The sequence below is a fragment of the Python bivittatus genome, unplaced genomic scaffold (assembly GCF_059951505.1).
Source record: "Python bivittatus isolate LINGU-HERP-01145 unplaced genomic scaffold, Pbiv_v1 ctg000070_np1212, whole genome shotgun sequence".
Lineage (NCBI taxonomy): Eukaryota > Metazoa > Chordata > Lepidosauria > Squamata > Pythonidae > Python > Python bivittatus.
In genome coordinates, this window is record NW_028277034.1 from 35,304,772 (window position 1) to 35,327,255 (window position 22,484).

At 35.9% G+C, this 22,484-nt stretch overlaps 1 protein-coding gene across 11 annotated transcripts in view; it reads left to right on the forward strand.

The window, feature by feature from the left end:
• CAMK2D (calcium/calmodulin dependent protein kinase II delta) overlaps positions 1-22,484 on the forward strand; it is a 142,902-nt gene that overhangs the window by 82,193 nt on the left and 38,225 nt on the right. For 8 of the 11 annotated variants that reach the window (XM_088132928.1, XM_088132932.1, XM_088132930.1 and 5 more), the window contains exons 5-12: positions 1,382-1,447; positions 3,658-3,730; positions 8,773-8,875; positions 9,718-9,801; positions 13,277-13,371; positions 15,993-16,115; positions 16,948-17,031; positions 17,811-17,853. In XM_088132928.1, coding sequence (XP_087989054.1) covers positions 1,382-1,447; positions 3,658-3,730; positions 8,773-8,875; positions 9,718-9,801; positions 13,277-13,371; positions 15,993-16,115; positions 16,948-17,031; positions 17,811-17,853 — 671 coding nt within the window. Of the gene's footprint in view, positions 1-1,381; positions 1,448-3,657; positions 3,731-4,748; positions 4,822-8,772; positions 8,876-9,717; positions 9,802-13,276; positions 13,372-15,992; positions 16,116-16,947; positions 17,032-17,810; positions 17,854-22,484 lie in introns of all 11 variants that reach the window. The other 3 variants (XM_088132935.1, XM_088132937.1, XM_088132936.1) reach the window with 1 other exon arrangement.

A 22,484-nucleotide genomic window follows, 5' to 3' on the forward strand; every position in this document is an offset into this window, starting at 1 on the left:
AACGTTAATGAACTTTCTTAGGGGGATTCTCTAAGAACGAAGAAGATTATGAAAAAAACTGCATTTAACAACATAACGTATATCACATAATATTGATCCCTTGCCACTAGTTACTCTAATAAAGAATAACAGGAAACTGTGGTTTGTGAGTTCTGATCAGTTCCTGGTTTCTAGTTGGAGATAAACCAGAATTTCCAGTTTAACAAAACCAAGATGTTTTCTGCAGCAACAGGTAAGCTATTTTGAAGAGAAATGAGGAGAAAGCATACAAGCAATGCGATAATAAATGTTGAAAAAAAAGTTGTAGTATAACAGAAAATAATTCCAAATGTATAAGATTTGTCAGAAAAGATGGGAACATGTTTTGTATTGCAAACCTGTTTACTGAAATTTTTCAGGCTACTATATGATTTACTGAAACTGTAATAAAAAGAAAGAGGTCACTAAACAAAAAATACATAATTGCTGTTAAGTAATAAACTCCCTTTCACCCAGTTATATCCAGCATTGCAAGATATTTTAGAAAGAATTGGTTTTTTGTTTATGAAGCACATTGTTTTTGCTGAAAACACTATTGAGCCAAATGTAAAGGTCATTAAGTGGGCTTGTTATTGCCTTAAAATGTCTCATTTCAGACCTCACAGAACAATGTGTTTTGAACTAAATAAAAAAAAAATCAAATGAAAACCCTCATTTTAACATTATCTGCTTATTAATATGAATTGCTTTCTCTTGATTCTTTATTGGATAGTTTATTTAGACTTTTTAAAAAATACAGCTAAATATTGAAGTTCTTATGTATGAAGGGCTTTATATAAAATAAGAGCCAAATAGAGCTGGTATCTCATCCAAAGTGATAGAGTGGCAATTTGAAATGGTATGAATCCTTGCAAGATAATCTTTTGCCATATCTACTGAAAATGGACAGCAGCACTAGACAGACTAACAAATTGTGCAGTTCATAATTTATGCATTATATTATAAAGGTCCCACAATGAAATACACCAACTCATTCATGATTTTTCATGTAGTTTGGAAAAAACAGTAAAATAGGCCATCCTTTTGGACTATATGATGAAGGCCTGAACAGTGAATGACTGAAAGGCCATAAGGCTAAGGGAAGGTTCATACTTTATGTGGGCAAAAATTCTCCTGTGCAGAATGTTTGGGAGTCAGTAGATTTAAAAAATGTAATGTGCAAGTGCAGTAAACATTTATTTACTAAGGTTAGACACGTTATCTGCATCTAGAACTGAGTCTGGTTGCAGATCCTTCATTGTATGAATCAGCCACATAATTCAGTACTGTATTTGCAAAACTTGGGTAAAAATTACATTTATAATTTAGTTTTACCTGTAAAAATGTTTTATGTCATTAATAGAGTTACTGGAGGTGAATTATTTGAGGACATTGTTGCAAGAGAATATTACAGTGAAGCAGATGCAAGGTCAGTCCTGAATTTTCAAAAAAATTTAATCATCTGTTTCTGTTGTTGTTTTTTAAAGACTTACTTTTAATGTGATTAATTTAGTGTAATACCCTGCAGCAAATTACAGTAACCTTTCTTGGATTATATATAGTCTTGGAAAACAGCACTCATTCAGCATACAGGGATTCCACTTGTTCGCTTTTGTGGAGAGTCTATTCTTAGATATTTGTTTCCACAATACATTTCTCACTGGAATATTATCATATGAGAATTTGGTTCTACAAATAAATGTTCCATTGTTATTCTACGGGTTGGATCCAAGTATCTTTCCTCATACAGTAGGAACCTTTAACATCATTTCATTGTGATGTCATTACCCTAAAGCAATTTCATTCTAGTAAAGTGTGGTTTTCCTTTCCTCCAGTCCCACCCAAAATATCCTATCTTACAAAAATGATTTTGTAGAAGTTGAGCTGTTCTTGAGAGAAAAGGGGAAAAAATCAGTATGGCAGTGATTGATTTGCTCATGTAGCAAGTTTTTGTACTAGCTTTTGTTAGAATCTTTAGAAAGGAAAGGAGTGATACTTTTGGTCTGAATAATTTGGGCCCGCTAAAATCAAGGAGGTCAGCAAATTCTGAAAGACTCCCAAACTAATGAGTTCCAACACCCTAACTAGCCGGTATCTGAAACCCACCCGGCTCAGCTTTTTTTCTTTTCCATTGCAGACAGGTAGAGAACTGAGTCCATGTGGCTTTATTCTTTGCCTGCCAATCTACCAGTGACATCAAAGTAATGTTCAGTCTTTTAGGCCAACTGACACCAATAAAATGTTCACCTATTGCTGTGAAAGCGAGGAATGATTCTTTACTTTGTTTAGTACTGAACTCAAAGAATCTAAAGGTCCATCTTTAATTTTTTTGCCTATTTTTTCCCATATTTAACAAGTGTGTAATAAAAATAGAGATTGAGGTAGAAAGAGAGATAAATAAATGAATGGGTGGAAGCAGAGTGTCATCTCTAATACCAGAAAGGTCACTTCTGTTCATGAGCAGCATTATCTGGTGGAGGAAAGGAGAAGTTTTTTTTGCTGACTCTACTTTCCCCAAAAGCTTCATGCAGCACCCTGTCATGTGCTGTGATCTCTGTAAAAGAGCAATGCAGCAGAAGAGGAAGAAGAAAAAGATACTTGCCTCTTCTTCCAACAAGGTTGTCTAATTGACAGAGGGGTTTTTTTCTAGGAATTCTATATCCTACTAAATCAAGTTCAGAGACTCCCCACTTTTTTTTCAAAGATGACTGCTAATCAACTGACTGCTACAAATGCACTTTTCAATTAAACACTGATTTTTTTCCACGTTTTATGTTCTATTAAACTGTTTGGTGTTCAAGAAGTTTTGTGCTTTACTTTTGCTTTTGCTCTGTTTTACTTTTCCCTTTATGTTTCTGTATAAAAATGTTGTATATATGTTGGAGTTAAACATGAAAGGAGAATGCACATAGAAATAGCCATTATACCATTAATTAATATGTGGAAAGCATGCATATATTAGAAGGATTTGCATAGAGATGTGTCTGTTGTTCAATTAATAGGCATTCTTTCTTAGTCACATTGGACACTAGAATATAGATACCTAAGTTGGTTAGCAAATATTCATGCTCTCCAAGTGAATATGCACACTCTCCAGATTGTATAATAACCCCAGCTTCATATTTTCCAGTATCATTCAGAACACACTGACCAGTTAATAAGCCAAATTCTTTTTTGGTCACTACACGTATTATTGACGATAGTGACCAGTGTTTACACAAATTCTCTATGCTATTTATGTTGACAACATTTACACTGCACTGCTAGCTACAACGAGCCTACATTATTTACTGTAGTTCTATCACCTAGTATATGTTTAACTTTTCCTCTCATATTTCAGCAAAAATTCCACCAAAGGCTTATACCTAGCAGCATTATCTGTTATATGTTAAATGTCATTTCTTTTGATTCTCTTAACAATTTTCCTAAAGAGAAAGAGAGAAATGCTATGTTTCAGTTCTGTGTGTAAATAAATCTGTCCAAAAATGTGATTTGATTATTTTAATTTATTGCTATTTTAAGTTATTTTTTTATTATTATTATTATTATTATTATTATTATTATTATTTTCTGTATTTAATGTGATTATGTGCCTTAAAATGTTTTTTCCCCTCCCATTCTGCCCTTGTATCTTTGCAGTCATTGTATACAGCAGATTCTAGAAAGTGTTAATCATTGTCACCTAAATGGCATAGTGCACAGAGACCTCAAGGTCAGTATCTGGTGCCCCATAGGTTTGCTAAGAAGTTATTATTATTTTATTTGCTTCTCTCTCTCTCTCCCTCTCTCATCTTCTTCTGTTTTTCCTTCCTGGCTTGAGTTTTAAGGGTGGGTCGGCTGAGAAGTTCCCTTGGCTATCCCTCCTCACCCATAATATGAGAAATGGATAATGCATGACGCTGCTTTCCACTCGGCAAGTGTCACAGGTTTAATGTCCATCACAGAAAAAGGTAGAATAGGGACTGCTAAGACAGTGACCTTCCAAGGGATGTGGTAGGTGCGAGAGATATCAGGACCCGTTGTGGAAGGCGATTGCATCAGTCTGGTAGCCTGTATCTGTGGCTGACCTTTGTCTGTGATAGATATTAGCCTGCAGGTTTAAAACACCACTTCTGTTCAGAGACAATGGGTTATTGTAGCAGAATGACGGGTTATGCATTGCTCTGCTGGAGTAGGATAGATCCCTCAGGCAAGAGTGATCAAATAATTGCTTGGCTAAATGAAACCATGAAGGGTGAATAATTTATCTCAAATACAAAACTACTTAAAAGTAAATTTATTTTCAGGGTTGCTGGTGCAAAAAGGCCTTCAAGGCAAGTAAGGGAGGGAAGGAACAAACTGCACCAGATATTTAACCCAAGTTTGTAAAATGGGTTTATCACAACTGATATGCTCTCATTGTCTACCTATCAGTATATTACGTGCATGCCCAAGAATAGACCCTTCAACCCTTTTGTTGAGGTTGAGCCTGAACCAATCTGTCTCCCTCTTGTTAATGCCCTACATAAAAATGGGCTAAACCATGCATGTAACTTTACAGTGCGCGTTCACATTGTCTGAGGAAGTAGCTGTTCTAGCAGAGGAATGCAGGTCCATACATATTTGAGAGGTTGTGTATCACGATCTCAGTTTGTTCATCATTTTGCACTTTAACCCAGTCTCACTGAGGTTATACAGACAGTGAGTGTACAGCTTCGAACTAATATACGCCCCCTGGTGTTTGCATGCAGTCATTGCATTCAGCAGATCCTGGAGGCTGTGCTACACTGCCATCAGATGGGCGTAGTCCATCGGGACTTGAAGGTGAGTAATGCTGTGGGGGAAGATAATCATACCACACAGATTCAAAGCACTACATAGCTGCATTTCTGCATCTAGAAGCAAGGAAACATCCACTGATTATTTGGCAGGAGGTACATGGTTGCAAAAACAGACAACTACTTTTCCCTTGCAGATGCTTTGCTGATTTTATTCCCACCCACCCTCTACACATTAATTCAGCTTTGCCAAATATAGCTAAGGATAATCAGTTTTCGCATCTGATTAGCTTCTTCAGTTTTTTGCTAAAGTAACATTGTTGACCAGCAGTTCTAGCTGATTTTTAAATCTTATTTTTACAATTAAAAAAGACTTCATGCAAACCTAAAATATACAATCGTGAATGCAGAACAGTAGTAATGAATATGAACAAATAGTTTGCCATTCTTTTAGAAGTTAATTCAGGCGCTTACATGCACACATAAACATACATACATACATACATATATACACAGATATACATGCAGTTTTTCATAAATTCAGAACAAAAATATTTTTCTATTAAATTCTACAAAGTGTAACAGTAATATCTAAAACCCTCGATCTGAAAACTAAGCAGAATATCATAGAACCTTTTAAAGCAATTTCTTTCATTTCCTAGCTGCTTGGATGAGATCCGTAATAAACTGTAGAGCTGCCCATTAATCTCACAATACAAACATTTTCAAAAAGAAATTCAGACACAGTGGGGCCTCTGGCATTCACCAGTAGATTTGATACAGTGAACATTTATTATAGCAAATCTGCATAGCTCACTTCAGATAATAGTAGTTCCTCTTGCCAGTTATTTGGAATAGTTCACTCCCAAACTGGATATTGTATGCATTTGATCATAATCTGTAATCATTTATGCTCTGTATATTATGTTGTTGTATTTATGACAATATCATCATTGCCTAACCTTGACAAATATCCAACACAACCATGCACTGGGTGAGGATAATGGGGTAGGGTGAATGTGCGTATATTGTTTCTGATAATAGTCCTAAATATGCTTTGAACTAGAACCCATATTCTGTGATGCATGAAATGATTGCCTAGGTGGCAGGAATACACACTCAGAGCACAAAAAGACAGAATGAAGACATGTATGTGTGTTGGTGTGTATAATTGTATATAGGTTTTTTTTTTTCCTGTAATCAGGGAACAGTTATTTATTTAACTATCTATATTACACGCTTGCTTTCCCAGGTGTCTATTTCATGCATACACAAGAGTCTATGTCACAATTTTTTTGTTTAAAATGACCCAAGATTCTTTGCAGAATTTAATTCAAAACAAAGAAACAAAGAATTAATTAAAATTATCTCCCATTAGAACAACAGAATTGATCTCTCCAAAGTCAAGTACCATTGTGATTGCAGTTTCTGTAGCTAATACTGCAGAATATCTAAGAAATATGAATGTCCTTAATACATTCTAAATTATACAAAAGGAAATAGTTCCAAGGCTGTTAGATTTTTTTTTTAAAGAAAAAAGTGCTTTAAAGAACAGAAGTCCTTACTTTTAAAAACATTCTTCTTGTCACTAACAGAGCAATAAATGCAGTAAATTATTTCTGTCAATGTTTTGGGTTCTGTTTTGTTTTTAAATCAAAACCCTTCTTCAGATGTAAAGCTTTAACTTTTTATCTTGGATAAGGGATTCCATAAATCATATACTGTTTAAATACCTGTGTACATTTTTAAATAATTTTGCAAGGATGACATAAAACTTGGCCCCCCAAAATTTTGGGAGACTAATGACTTCATTCAATCTTTAGTGCTGAAACCCATTAAAACAAATAGATTGAATGCAAATCTAACTCATATTTATAGAATACAATTAATGGGACTTAATTTCAACACAGCTATAGTTTTCTTTAAAGCTGTAGCTTTGGATCTACCCAATCAACTCAAGTACTTGTGACTACATGTAGGTTAAGAACACCTGGGTTATAAACAACCCACAGTTAAGAATGGAGCCTATTGTAGCAAACTTCGAGTTAAGTACACAATGGTTTTGCGTTAATTACACAATATTATTTATGCAGTAGTATACAATAATACTGTTCTGGCTTACATTCAAATTCAACTCAAGGACAGACCTTGGGAACGGAACTCATTCTTAAACTGGGGACTACCTGTATTTCCGTTTCTTTCATTATCATAACTGGACTGGGCCAATTACCTTTTTCCAGAGAAATTGCATATCATACAGAAATTACCCCTTGTAACTTGTGATTTTTTTTTGTCAGCTAGATCACCAAGTATGTGAATTATAAAACATATACTTGTTAGATTCTTTTAGAATACCCTTTATACGTGTAGTTTATATATCAACACAAAATATGTTTTATGCCTGTTTTATCTGTTACAAGAACAAGAATAAATTACTGTTTTCTGTCTACTATATGCACATCTGCAGCTAAAGTGCAACTTTGTGATCCACACACTGACTTGTTCCTTTTTTGGATGGAGTCTAAAGATTCCATCTCTGTTAAATCCCCCATTTTTTTGTCCAATTGTGTACATTTGCCCCAACCTATTCAGAACTCATGCATGATAAATCTATTAACATTTCCATCGTCCTGAAATGGCTGGTGCATGTTTTTTTAAGGGCATAGTCAGCTGCCCAGAAGTCAAATGAGCTTGCTGTTGAGTGTATGGCTGTTCTGTAATGATTGGACCGTGTTTCTTTCCTTATGACTGTGATATTTGCTTTATACACATGTCCGGAATTACTTGCTGACAATATTCAGTGGTTCTTATGGAGTGAGGAAGAAGAAGAAGATTAGGTTGTTATCCCAGTTCTGTGTTGTGCTAGACCTAGGTGCTTGCCTATGGGACACGTGTAAATGTAATACAACGTACTCTAATGTGACATTATGAGAATTTTTGAAGTTACATTCCCAGCCATCTGGAAAGTTTAGAGAGAAGCTGGCTTAACATCACAGGTCCTGCATAGGATTTTGAAACTTATAAATATTAAGATTTTCAATGCTTTCCAAGAACTAATCTTTACAAACTTTTTTTCTGCCTTAAAAAGTCTTTATAGATTAATTAGCCTGGCAAACTGCTTGTAAAATTGATTGCACTTTTTATAATTCTTGTAGTAATCAAACTGTTTTTTTTTAAAGTTTAGATTCCAAAAACCAAAAATAACATTGAATATATTTATATCTAATGGAAGGATGTCATTTTAAGATGATCTTCACTATAATACAAACTCGATCCTAGGGCTACTATAACTGAATTGCAAGAAATCTCTACAGGGTTTTTTTTGTATCTTTCCTGCTATCTAGTTGCTGTATAGATTTTGACAAGACAGATATAGGTAGCATTTCCAGGTCATTTGTCCATTTTGTAACAAACCATGTTTATGATATATCTGTTTTTAGTAAAGAAAAAGATTTGAGTCTTAGTCTGGATATCGGTGATTGGTTGTGTTAGACTATAACTTTTCCTACAAGAGGAATGCATTGAATAAGACATTCTGTGGGCCATCTAGCTAAGATTTCCACAACTGGTGTTCTCCAGAAGTGTTGAAGAGCTGGGAACTCTGGGAATTTCAGACCAACTAATCTGATGGGCATCAGGTTGAAGAAGGTTAATAATCCTGTTATTGAGAAAAACTTCAGATTCTCAAACAAAAGTTGTAGAAGCTTGATAGACCAGTCTTAGAGGCTTGTCGGTCTGTGCTGCTGATGCTGGGTTTCTATAGAAAACAGAGCTTTTAAATGTGTAGCACAAGAAAACAGCCTTACTCTAAATAAATTGTGGATTAGGGATCCACTTAAAAATTCTCAGAATCAAACTTTTATTGCTTATCTTTGAAAACAGGAAAAGTGTGTTGTCCCTGCCTCCAACTTAATCTATATAAAGTAAGTACTGAGTTAGAAGTATTGACTTATCTTCTACTTTCTTTTTTTCCTCCTCCCCCCCCCCCCACGTAAAGCCTGAGAACTTGCTTCTAGCAAGCAAGTCAAAAGGAGCAGCTGTAAAACTGGCAGATTTTGGATTAGCAATTGAAGTTCAAGGTGAACAACAGGCCTGGTTTGGTAAGAAAACATTTTCAATTTTTAGTACTCTTCCCTGTTTATCCTGCCATCCCTACACCATATTAAATTAGTGTCCCTGCAAGTGGGACATTAAAGAAATCTACTACAGATTTGCAAAAGGTGCCTGAATTGACACTGTACTATTGAACCATTTTTCTCCAGTCAGAAATCTACATTAACCCCCTGCAAATTAAAAGCATAAAATGCATGAAATAAAAAATTATATTTCTGAAAGTTGCATATAAAGAGCAAAAATGACTATTATCTGTAACTATATTTTAAAATAAGCTTACATTGGAGAAACATATTTTTAAAAAGCTTGCATAAAAAGACTTTGAGAAAGTTGTCTTGAAAACTGTGTATACACAAGTTAAAAGTGAAAGTCCTACAAAATATAGAAAGATTCAAATGATGGGTATATTAAAAGTTGTGCAGTTATGCCAGAGGTATTCTTTACTATTGGATCAGGAAATCATAAATTGGTTGTCCTTTTTGGTTTTCCAAAATATTCAAAGCCCAGCTAAATCCCTAGAGCATAAAACAAGATGAAGTGGTGAAAAGAGAGAGGGGGAGAGAGAGAGAAAGGCATATTGATAAAGGAACAGAATAGTTGTGCTTCTGTACGAATGGACTTGCTCCTCCACAGATGAAAGCCCATAGTAGGTTTATGGAAGTAATTCACAAATGTCTCTATTACAGAAAAGATACACAGATGGACAAAGCTAAGTTGTAGTAGGTGGTGATGATATAGCCTAAACATAGATACTTTAAAAGGGGTTTTAGAAATACCTGTTATTCTGACTGGATGCTTTCCATTTCCAATAAGCATACTTTCTTTTCAGGCTTCGCTGGTACCCCAGGATACCTTTCCCCTGAGGTGCTACGAAAAGATCCCTATGGGAAGCCAGTAGACATGTGGGCATGTGGTAAGCTAGTTATGATTCGGGGGGGGTGCTTTTTGTTGAAAGAGGGGGTAAGGCTGGAGTGCATTGCTTTCCCTAAAACACTCTGCTCTAGTGTACTTCTCTGTACATTTTTAAAATATATATTTCATAATTATGCTTTCTTTTCCATTTTACTTTCTATCATCATGAGAATGTTGGCAACCCATAAGAGATTGTGGAGAGGCTGGGAAAGGAATGGAAGGGGGGAATAGACATAATCAAGGCATAGTGGGCCCATCAGCTGACAGCTTATCTTTCAAATGGCAACTGAACCCATATAGGAAGAAATTGGGAAGAAGGGTTTCAAATCATTCAAAGAGAGTTTGCCTTAACTCACTATAAATGAGGGTTGGAAAGTCCTCTTACAATTTCCATAATTCTGTGTTTATCCGGGACTAGTATTAAAGAAGAAGCGGTTTGGTGTGGTGGTTAATGCATCAGGCTAGAAACCAGGAGACCATGAGTTCTACTTCCACCTTAGACACAAAGCCAACTGGATGACTGTGGGCTAGTCACTCTTTCTCAGCCATAGGAGGAAGGCAGTGGCAAACCACTTCCAAAAATCTTGCCAAGAAAACTGCATGGACTTGTCCAGGCAGCGCCAGGAGTGAACACTGACTCAAAGGCACCCTCAAAAATAGCAGCAAAACATTTATTTATTCAATTAATTATTTAATTATTTAATTTATATGCCGCCCATCTCCTCAGCGGAGGAGATATCTCGTTGAAATATTTATAGTGTTTGCTTTTTTGATCTTCCCCAGCTGTGTGAAATTTGACATAACCCTTGGATCATCTGGATGAGCTCAGACTCCAGCAACACACGCTAATAAACAACACTGCATTATTATTCACTGAATACAAAATGATTAATATATCAGTTTCTATCAAAAAGCACTGGCCAGTTGCAAATTTAGTGGCCTTATGTATATCCAGCTTCAGTTCTCACCTTAACTTGAAAATAATCACATTCTATCAGAATGAAAGAACAAGATAAAAATAGTAAAATTGTAACTACAAAAGTTGTTGCTATATACATTGATTAATTTATATTACATTTGTGTTTCATTAGTTTTTATAATATCAAATTATAAATAAATTGTGTTCAAAATTTCCCACTAAAGATGCTTTACATTTAAAAAGCTAAAATTTAGTTAGAACTGCAGCTTACAAATTCAGTGAGCATGTTGTTGTTGTTTAGTCGTTAAGTCGTGTCCGACTCTTCGTGACCCCATGAACCATATTGCGCCAGGCCTTCCTGTCCTTCACTGCTTCCCTGAGTTTGCTCAGTTTCATGCTCATTGCTTCAGTGATGCTATCTAACCATCTCATCCTCTGCCGTCCTCTTCTCCTTTTGCCTTCAATCTTTCCCAGCATCAGGGTCTTCTCCAAAGAGATCTCTCTTCGCATTAGGTGACCAAAGTATCTGAGCTTGAGCTTCATTATCGATCCTTCCAATGAGCAATCAGGGTTGATTTCCTTTAAGATTGACTGGTTTGACCTCCTAGCAGTCCAGGGGACTCTCAAGAGTCTTCTCCAGCACCACAGTTCAAAGGCATCAATTCTTCGGCGCTCAGCCTTCTTTATGGCCCAGCTCTCACAGCCATACATTACTACTGGAAAAACCATAGCTTTGACTATGCGGATCTTTGTCGGCAAGGTGACGTCTCTGCTTTTTAATATGCTATCTAGGCTTGCCATAGCTTTCCTCCCAAGGAGCAAGCGTCTTTTAATTTCATGGCTGCAGTCTCCGTCTGCGGTGATCTTGGAGCCCAAATAAATGAAGTCTGTTACTGCTTCCATTTGTCTAAAACAAGGATCAGCAATATGACCTGAAGATATCAAGGCATCCATGATACTTCTAGACAGCGTTCATGAATCCCTCCAAATTAAAATGAAATAATAAAGTAAATGGTTGCCAAATCTCTCATTTTGTGCACAAATATTTCAAGATGTGGGGTCAGACAGTTGTCAACCTTACAAAATTTCAGGTGAGATTATTTTGGGGAATAGAGGTTATAAGATCATGAGATTTTTAATTAGTACCTGCTAACCCCTTTCAAGGAAAGACAGGTAACATTGTCTTCCCAAGTGATTATATTCTCTGTAGTTTTTCCAGTGTGCAAATTACAATCACGTGGCTTCTAATTGCATGACACTAATAGCAGTCTAGATGTACACACTTGTTTGCACATAAGCTTTCTCTTTGCGGACATCAACATGTGTAAATGTGACAGTTGGACTAGGCCATTCATATAATCTCTATCCTTCTTTTATACGTGTGAAAATTGGTAAACCCAACTGTTGCTCGTTCCAATCTTGAGCACCATTTCAGACCGTACATATAATGTTCTTCATATAAGTGCTTTCTACATATTTGCAGGCTTTCCTTTTGGGCTGTAAACAGAAATACCACTGATTGTTTTCAGCAATCCCATTATAATTCTGGGTGCAACTCAATCATAATCCAGTCCTGATTATGCTGGATGGCTGTAAAAAAGATAGAACAGATTTAAAAAGCAACTTCAATAGGTAAAGGAAAAGAGCTCAGCTGTTGCTAAACTGCAAAAATGTATTTGGGGTTTTCCCAGCTGGGTAAAGGGAAATTAAAGCTCTACAGGGAAAAAAAAACAGTTGAAGGAAACTATTTCTGCAGAAAAGGTTTAGTTCACCTCTGTGCCACCAGTGCCATACTAATAGTTTCCCTCTTCCATTTCTCATAGATCTGAAATTCAAGTCTGCCCCTAATTTCTCTGGCAAAGATGCTCATGGAGCTTCTATGTACCTGTATTTGGCTTCATTCATTCATTCATTCATTCATTCATTCATTCATTCATTCATTCATTCATTCATATGTCAAATTTATATCACCACCCAACTCCCCCACAAGGAGGGACTCTGGGCAGTTCACAACAAAACAATTTAAAATCAGTAAAAGCATAAATAATACAAATATAAAATACAATTATTAAATACAATAAAATCCAAGAGATGGTGATATTATTTCAGCCTGTGACCAGATAATATCAGTCAAAGGTAAGACTAGGGAACCACCCAACCCCAAAACTGGCTATTCCCATCCCCACCCCATGCATGATGACAAAACCAGGTCTTCAATTTTTTTCTGAAATCTAAAAGGGAGGGGGCCAACCTCACTTCTGGGGGAAAAGTGTTCCAAAGGGCAGGGGCTGCTGCAGAGAAGGCTCGCCTCCTGGACCCCGTCAGATGAAATTCTCTCGCAGAGAGTCCGTAGCATGCCCTCAGGAAAAGAAGGTTCAGTGAAAGAAACTGCTGCTGTTCTTTCCTCAGCTTGCTGTTGTGATTAGAATTAGTGTCCATATGCCCCAAAAGCCAGGAGATCTCATTATGGATTTCCTGTGTACCATCTCCTTCAGTTAATCTTTATGTTTGTTACTTTGACTCATTGCTTAGTTTAAAACCATTGGGAACTTTGCAGGTGTTATTCTCTATATTCTCTTGGTGGGATACCCTCCTTTTTGGGATGAAGATCAACATAGACTCTATCAGCAGATCAAAGCTGGTGCTTATGATGTAAGTAACCTATGCTTCAATTTCTGTTTGTTTTTATCATAATGGTTTACTATCACCTAAAACAACACAATTAAGTATTTGTGTTTCTGCCGTTCTCTTACTTCCCTCCCCACCTCTGAAGTTATTCTGGTGACTGAATTTTTCCTTTATTGTATTTTCTATTACCATTTAATACTCAAATAACTGTGAGTATTTACAGTATGTGCTTTAAAGAGACGTGGTAAGAGTAATGGATGCATGATGACTGGCATGTGTAAGGAAACTTCAATATGGCATATCCTGTGTAGTAATGTAGTTTGATTTCTTTTAAAAGCAAAGTCACAAATCTATTTCAGAAACAATAAATAAATAATTTCTCACATAAATCTCTACATAGCCATAGTTATATTTTGGAATCAGGTATAGAGATAGCCAAGAGCCAGTTTGGTGTAACAGTTAAGGCACTAGGTTAAAAACCAGGAGACCGTAAGTTCTAGTCCCATCTTAGGTACAAAGCCAGCTGGGTGACCTTGGGCCAGTCAATCTCTCTTAGCTGTAGGAAGAGGGCAATGGCAAGCCACTTCTGAAAACTTGCCAAGAAAGCTGCAGGAACTCGTCCAGGCAGTCGCCAGGAGTCACCACTGACTTGAAGGCACCCCCCCCTCAAAAAAAGAGAGACAGCCACAATTTTTAAGAAATGACTAGACAAATTCATGGCTATTAATCTTCCAGGCAGCAAACCTTAAATATCAACTACTAAGGAATTACCGTTGAGGTCTGTCACCCTCCTGTCAGTGCTTGTGGGTTGCCTGAATGGAGTTGGTTTGCCACTGTGTAACACATGCTGTGTAACGCATGCTGGACCACATAGGCCCCTGGCTGATCTAACAGAGCTCTTATGTTTTAAAATCAGGCTTCTACAGCTTCCATAGATTTACTGGTTCCCCTTTGATGTATATGTTCAAGTAAAAGCAAGACAGTCATCTTTTGATGATGCTTTATTTGGATTCCTTTCTTGATCAGGGGGTTGAATTAGATGGTTTAAAATGACCTCTCCCAACTCTAGGATTCTGTTGCTCTAACCCACTGCCCTCCAGCTCTGTTGGACTACAGCTCTCATCATGCCAATCACAGTTAATGGGAGGTGTAGTCCAAGAGAGCTGGAAGGTGCCCAATGATGCTGATGTAAATAAATATTTTCTGTATTTATTTTCTTCTGCCACCCTATTGTACCCATCCCTGACACACATCACTCCTTGACCATAGCTTCTTTCTTTATTAGGGCAAGCAGTGTTTCCTTACCTTATAGTTAGGTTTGTTACAGATTCCCACACCTGTAATCTGTCTTGATTTATTTGCAAATTTGCGTATGTACATCTGGGGCAGAAAAATGTGAAATGAACCGTGAGGAACTGGTACCGCCTACGATGTTTCCATCCTATTTTCTCACTGCTCATAATTTTCAAGTCCAGCAATTGCAGCCACAAGAGTCATTTTAAAAAATGATGAGAGTTTCCCCCCTGCCAACCCTTCCTGTTAGGCACTGATGCCTGTTGGAATGTATTTTCAAATAGACAAATGTCTCTTCTACAGCATGATTATCTTTCTTGCTATCTTGAGGAGTCCATCTTACAAATTGCTTTTCATAAAATAATAGCCTGCTTTCAGAAGGACAATCAGTCTTGCAGGCTTCACCTATGCTGAAATGTATGTGATTGCTTTCCATAATCAACAGGCAAGTATCAGTGGCATGCAATGGTCAATTCAGGAGTAGATTATCTTTCCCAACTATGTGGAAGGTTATTGGAACCTATTTACCACTATTCCCTTTCTTCATCTCTCATACAATTTAGTTTTCTTTTATCTAGATTTGACTCAGGTTTTCTGTGTCTCAGTTCAATACTAATTAATTTGTTTTTATTAGTGCTGTGCTGAACCATTCACCTGGTTTTCAGTTGCTCAATTTGTGAGAGCAGGAGGAATTCAGAGTGAAGTGAATGAGGAAAAAAGGAGTACAAATTCTACTTCAAGTTCATGGGAAGGGAGGGGAGGTTACCATATTTGGTCAGTGGCCAGCGACTTTTTTTCTTTTTATCATTTTTTTTAAATCTTTCTTTCGTTACATATGGCAGTACATCCAATTTTTTCTTACTTCTTTTTTACAGTGATCAGCTGATCACGCAATATTCAGGGGACCATTCCACACTCCTTGTCAAGTGATGTTGTGAGAAAGAAGAAAGGAGAATGTGGAGAAAAACTCTTGTGCTACTTCAAATATGAGTAGAGACTTTTAAAGCAGAGAGAGAGAGAGAAAAGTCCCATCAGCCACCAACCCAAGTTAAGACCACCTCAAGCTCTTCACAAAATGATTTATTGCCTAGAAAAGAGGCAAAACGATCCTTGCTTTGTTTTCAAGGAGTAAAGATCCCTGCAAATGCTGCAGCCCCAGTTCAGTCTGAGATGATTTTTACATATCTTTTATTTTCTTAAAATATAGCAAGATGGCTAAAAGACATAGTTATTTAGTTGGTGTTTGATCAAAAGTATTTTTGAGGTAGTTCACAAATTAAAGATGAAAAATAGTTCACTGCCACCTGGGTTGTTGTATCTGTTTGATTTTACATGAATATGTGTTCTTCAAGTTTCCTTCCCCAGAATGGGATACGGTGACCCCAGAAGCAAAAGATCTTATCAACAAAATGCTTACAATCAATCCTGCCAAACGTATCAATGCATCAGAGGCCCTCAAACACCCCTGGATCTGTGTAAGCAGTATTTACTTTATTTATTTTATTAATTCTGTTCTGTCTAGCAGTTGTCTGGTTGGGGGCAAGGTTGGGTATTTAGTTACTGCCCCTGGGTATCCATTTTACTATTTTGCAGTTTATTAATTTCCTTCTGTAAAACCTTACCTCAGTATTGTAGCTGAGACTCAAACATACAGATATTAAAGCATAGAGGTGACTTCCTTTGCTCTCGCAGAGTATTGGAGTTCTGTAGTGCCAATACATGAAATTTCTGTTAAAGAGTCATGCAAGATACAGTTATAAGTAGTCCTCATTTAGCAACTGCCTCATTTAGTGACCACAGTGATGAAAAAGTAAATTTATCACCAATCCTCTCATTTATGACCTTTGCAGGTCTTTAAAGCAAAGGAAAGCTAAAGTAAGATCATAAGCACAGTTGCATTTTCACTTAGTGACTGCTTCACTTAATGACCAAGTTGCCAGGCCCAACTGTGGTCACTAAATGAGGACTACCTGTACTTTTAATTACGGAACTAAATTAACCCTGCAAAGCAGAGGGTATAAAAGCATGATATGAATACTAATTTGTGATCATCTTGAAGAGAAAAAGAGTTCAGAGATCAGAAGGTCCCTTTTGGTAATCTAATACATTGCTTTATTTAATGGCAACATGAATCAAGTTAATTTTAAATGATGGGAAAGAACATGGTTATTCTGACTAGGAACTCTTGAATTGTCACTGATTTCTGGGTGCATCTCCAAAAAACATTTAATATGGAAGACTAATATTAAATAACAGTGTAGATACAGCTGCATGCCTTGAAACATAAACTCTGTTCTTGTCTTTCAGCAACGTTCTACTGTTGCTTCTATGATGCACAGGCAGGAGACTGTAGATTGTTTGAAGAAGTTCAATGCAAGAAGGAAACTTAAGGTAAGAAAGCAAGTTTTTCATGGACCCCTTTGTTTCCTTTATTGTTTTTTAAATAGCTGGTTGGGAAAATAGCATTCCCGAAAATGTATTCTAACAAATCCATACAAATCAATTGTACATTGGTTTTTGTTCTTCTTCTTCTTTGTGCAGATTTTATGTTGCATTGTTGCAGAATTTGGTGTCAGTACTTTTTTTGTCTTAGTACGCAGACTAATAAAATAAAGCCAGCTTCCCAGTTCATTGGTGCAGTTTCTTGCTCTCTGTTTGGAAGTACAGCATTCCCAGATACTGAAAATAATATAGCAGATACGAGTTATCTAAAACTACACTTGTTTTAAGCCCTAGGGAGATTTCTGTCTCTGTTTCAATATTCCATTTCCTCTCTTTTCTGTGTGGGTCTGTATGTGTGCATGTATGTGTGCATAAGACGGGTGGAGGGAATTTTGTGTTCACATGTGAAACTGAAAATAAATGCACACCTATCTCCCTTTTTAACATAAAATTGTAGTGCTTTCTTTTTTTTTTCAAAAAAGTACCAAGTATTTATCTTTTTAACAGGGAATACAACTTAACACATACTTATATTATATTTTTAGAGCAAAAACTCAACAAACATCAGAAGAAAAATACAGTTTAATATATATTATACCACTGTTTATGAATACTATATATTAAGATGAACCGTTAGCATATTTAGGGTTAAATTCTGTATTTTGATATTAAAATGATATGGTTTTATCTTCTAAAATATTGGCATATGCTGGATTGTGTCTTTTCAGGGAGCCATTTTAACAACAATGTTGGCTACAAGAAATTTCTCAGGTACGTGCAGTTCACTTCTATGCCTCTGTATTGTTAGCTGTTGATATGCGTTCATGGAATATATTAAAAAATCTTCAATTTGTTCACATACTATTTTGTTCATTTGTTTTGCCAAATATATTTATTTTTTGTTAGGCATCGTCCCAGTACAGGTGGAACAGGATGAAAATTCTAAGTGGTTCCCTTTTGTCATTTCATCCTTTCTACAATGTTCTTTCTAACTTCTTTTTATATTCTAGCTGAAAATTCTAAAAGACCTGAAAGCATTTGTTAAAATATGCAAACATTAGATTCACAGCATACCCGCTTTCCTAAATTCTCTTTTATGTTGGTATTGAAATATAACTCTAGAAGTAATTATTGGCAGAGTTTATTAAAACATTGTTGTCAATTGTTGGGTTACATTTTCCTTTTAAATGTGTCTGGAGGAGTAGTTGGGTACAATATAAGAAACATTTTTCTTCAATATTCAGACCAATCCTGCTGTAGTAGATGACATCCTTGGCATATATACCATGAAAAACTGCTTGTTCAAAATGTATGACATTTGTCTGCTAGACTCTTATGTTGGGTATATTAAATTTCTTCCATAGATCATCTCTTTATTATGCCAACAATATAATTTGAGCAGAAGGCCTCTGGCTGAAATTTTGAAATGCTTCTGATAGTTTACTAATATTGTTCTAGATAAGATTTTTCCAGGTAGCATGAGAACTGACAGTAGATTAGCAAAGATTGTTCTAGGTAATGTATTAATATTGTTGGTTTCACACTCAGCCAGATGTTTAGACTCGATTTGGCATTTTTATCCACTTACCGAGTCCTTCCCAAGGAGCTGGGTTAGGCAAAGGTTGTTGTTTGATGGGGTTAAAGGATGTAAGCTGTTCCAAGTAAAGCTGCCCTTTGCAATTGACTGATGGTGATTTTGTCAACACCGATAGTCTTCAAGTGGTACTCCAGATGTTTTGGGAATAATAATAATAATAATAATAATAATTATTATTATTATTATTATTATTATTATTTGATATAGTCACCCACTCCAGTGGACTCTGGGCAGCTTACAAAATAAGAATTTATTTATCTACTTGTTTATTATCTACTTGTCTATTTATATGATATATAGTCAAATAGGTGGGAGGACTAAACTGCCACTTTGGGTTGGTATTCTATAATCAGATTATAAAAACAAAACTAAGTACAATTATAATTTAAAAAGCCAACTTTGAAAGACGATACCCAGTGGAAATAAAATGCAGAAAATTGAATGTCATTCCATAATCAAATTATTTTCAAAATCCTACAGTCATCATTTGCTCAGATATCTAGCTTTCTTGCTCCTCTTTTTTTTCCTTCCCTTTGTTAATAGAGACTTTAGAAAATGTGGAATACAGCATACATTATTGTCTGTATTCCTTTAGATTTTATATTTCCACAGCTGTGAAACACAGCTAAGTGCACACATTTTGGAAAACTAACTTTGATGGATAACATAAAAAATACACAGATTAAAACTGAAAACTTTAAATCACCCAGTGATAATAGATTCCCATGGAATACCAAAGAAGCACAAATATGTACCAGCTAGTTGTATAATGAATATATCAGTTATTTGGAACACCAGGATCAAGATCAAATTTACAGTAAAACCTTGGATTGCAAGTAACTTGTTCTGCGAGTGTTCCACAAGAAGAGCAAACATTTCTAATAAATTTTAACTTGATAAATGAGCGATGTCTTGCAATACAAGTAGTACGTGACACCAAATGTCACATGATCACAACTGAGCCAGTGGTTCTCTGTCTTGCTGCGGGATTGTGGGTGATCGCTTTGATATACAAGTGCTTTGGATTACAAGCATGTTTCCAGAATGAATGATTCTCGCAAACCAAGGTTTTACTGTATTTTATTCCTTTTTATTCATTCATTTTACCATTCCATTAGTGGCAGAGAGCTATACTTCTTACAAGTGAAAGTTTGCTATCTTGTTTTCTAACATTTGGCAATGCTACTCCATTGTTTCATCCAAGAATTCCAAGCAGAGGCTGATACAGAACTGCTTCCGATGATCTCAAAGCATATGGGGAGAGGATTGGGTCTGCATGTCTAGAAGATCTTCAGAGTACAATCTATCAGCCTTTTCTATTCAGAGAAGTTACACAACCAGGCAAAATTAAGAATGCATACGTCTCCTAAAATGTAATAATTAAATATATTCCTAATAGTAGAAATTAAGAAATCTGTCTTGTAAAATATATCCTCTGCTGTTCAGTAAGACTATAGCTTCTCAGGAAAAGTGATAACTTTCTTTTAAAAGTGAGGAAAATATGAGCAGAACTGAATGCTCTTCAACTTCTATTGTCGCTTTAAATTTAATGATTTTGCAGGAGGAATTTAAACTTGCCATTAAAGTGATCATTTGGTGTTGCCTGTTTTGATGGTCAGAGGAAGCCCTGCTCTTTCATTCCTTCTTAACAGTTAAGGAACATCTATTGGACACAGAACAATTTTGTAATGATTCCTGAACAGCTGTTCCAAGATGGTTGCATTGATTCTAATGAAATGTTTGTGAAATACCGATTTCTTCTTAACTCTAGATGGAATTTCAAATAGAATTCCTTATTAGTAAAAGGAATTATAATACATATCTAACCATTTTCAGCACTCACTGTTCCACTCACTATATCATATGTGATTTTGTATCCTGATTTAGCTTTATACTTTTCTCTTAACCAAAAAAGTACTGTAGATAAATTATTTCATTCACCCTGTTTTGTTCTTGTTAATGTATTGTCATGGTACCTATTGAATGGTGGTTAATTTAAGAAAAGGCGGCATCATGAGGGCATTTAATTTTAGTTTATTCATTTTCTGTTTGTACATGTCATGTACGACATGCTACTGTTCCTTTTTTCTTTTAGTAATTTTTGTGCATTTCAATGTATTTATAAAAATGTTTTATTTTTTTCCCTTTTGGTTCTTCCTGTAATGTGGAATGTTTGTTTCTTGTGAGGTAAGCCCCTAAGAAGCTGAAAGGATTTTTTTTCCCTTCAAACTCCTAAGAAATGCTTGTTCCAACCCATGTGATGTTGTTGCCTTTTGTATGCTGCTTTAGGATGGAACTAGATGTTACAGGAACTACATCATAGTATCATGTTGAGTTTTCCCTCCATTAAATTGGCTGGTGCTTATGTGAGCACGGAAATTCACAGCAGGATGTCATGTTTCAAAATCCTGGATATTATTGGGGCGGAATGATGAGGAAGCTTAGGGGCACTTCTTGTCATAGCAGCAGCATGGCTCCCATAACTTCCAGTTCCAGCCTCATTTCCATTTCTTTGAGTTAGAGTGCTTACCAATCAGTAGGGCTTTCAATGTACTAGTCTTTTAATTAAGAAAAATAAGCACAAATGCCAGGCAGTTTTTTTTTTTCCAATTCCTCATGTGATTAGGAATATTTGAAAACTGGAATGGTGTGAAGCATCTATTTCATTTTAATATAATTCAGCATACACCTTCTGTGTTTCTCGTTTCCTTGGGGAAAAGTGATGTTTCAAAAATTTTTATTGCTTTGAAAAGATGTCAACGTGGGGATTTTTGGCATCTTCCTCAAATAGCTAAGCTTCATTACTTTAGTTTGGATTGCTGGTGTGCACATTTTGATACCCCAGTTTTAATTAAATATGTAATCCTGAAAACATCAACATTTCTTTCTTTTTAAAATTAATTACTTAATTTGTGTTCTACTTTATACTCCAGCATGTATAAAATAGGGCATAAATTAAATAATTAATTTTATACTCTATACTTTATTACTCTAGCATGTATTCAGAGTGGCTTGCTCAGTTTGGATGAACTTTTTACAGTTTGCTAAAATATAGCTTGATATCTGAGCAGAAGCTTCTGTGGCATCCATAATAAGCCACAATGATATCAAAATAGGTGCATTTGATATTGCACACAAGACACAATTATGTGTTGTGATGTCTGAAACAAGTATTTAAGTCCAGTCATCATGATGCACATAATTATTTCCCTTCCCCCATGCTTCTATTACTTCATTCTTCCTCAGAATTCTTTAGCTTTATCTGTGTCAAGTTCTTAGTGGTCTCACTTACAAAGAAAATAAGTTTCTTCCAGAGCTCTTTTAACAAGATTTATTGAAAGGAAATATTACAAGATTACAGAAATCTCAGCATCTGGATTGTTTCCCTTTAACAATCAGGTTTATCTTCCACATTCCTAAAACAGAGACTCTCTCCACCTGTTACGGCTCTTGTGGGAACTAGCAAGGAGGCTGTTCTCTTAAATAATAAAGGGGAAATGTTCAGATACCATATCAATGTTCTTAGCATGACTTGGAAAAGGATGCCCAGTTTTAATATTTTATGAATCAGGTTCTTAAAACTCATATAAAGTATAGGATTATAGGATTTGATTAATAAACTAACATTTAACCACAGTTTCCTATTTTGTATGAAACATGCACACAGTAGTTTAGTTAATCAGGATTAACACAATGAGGAGGCAAAGACTTGAATGCATTGCCAATATCAGTCTTCCTCAATAAGATGTCCTTCAGATATATTGACCTGCAGCTCTAAGAATTCTCAGCCAGGATGGGAATTCTG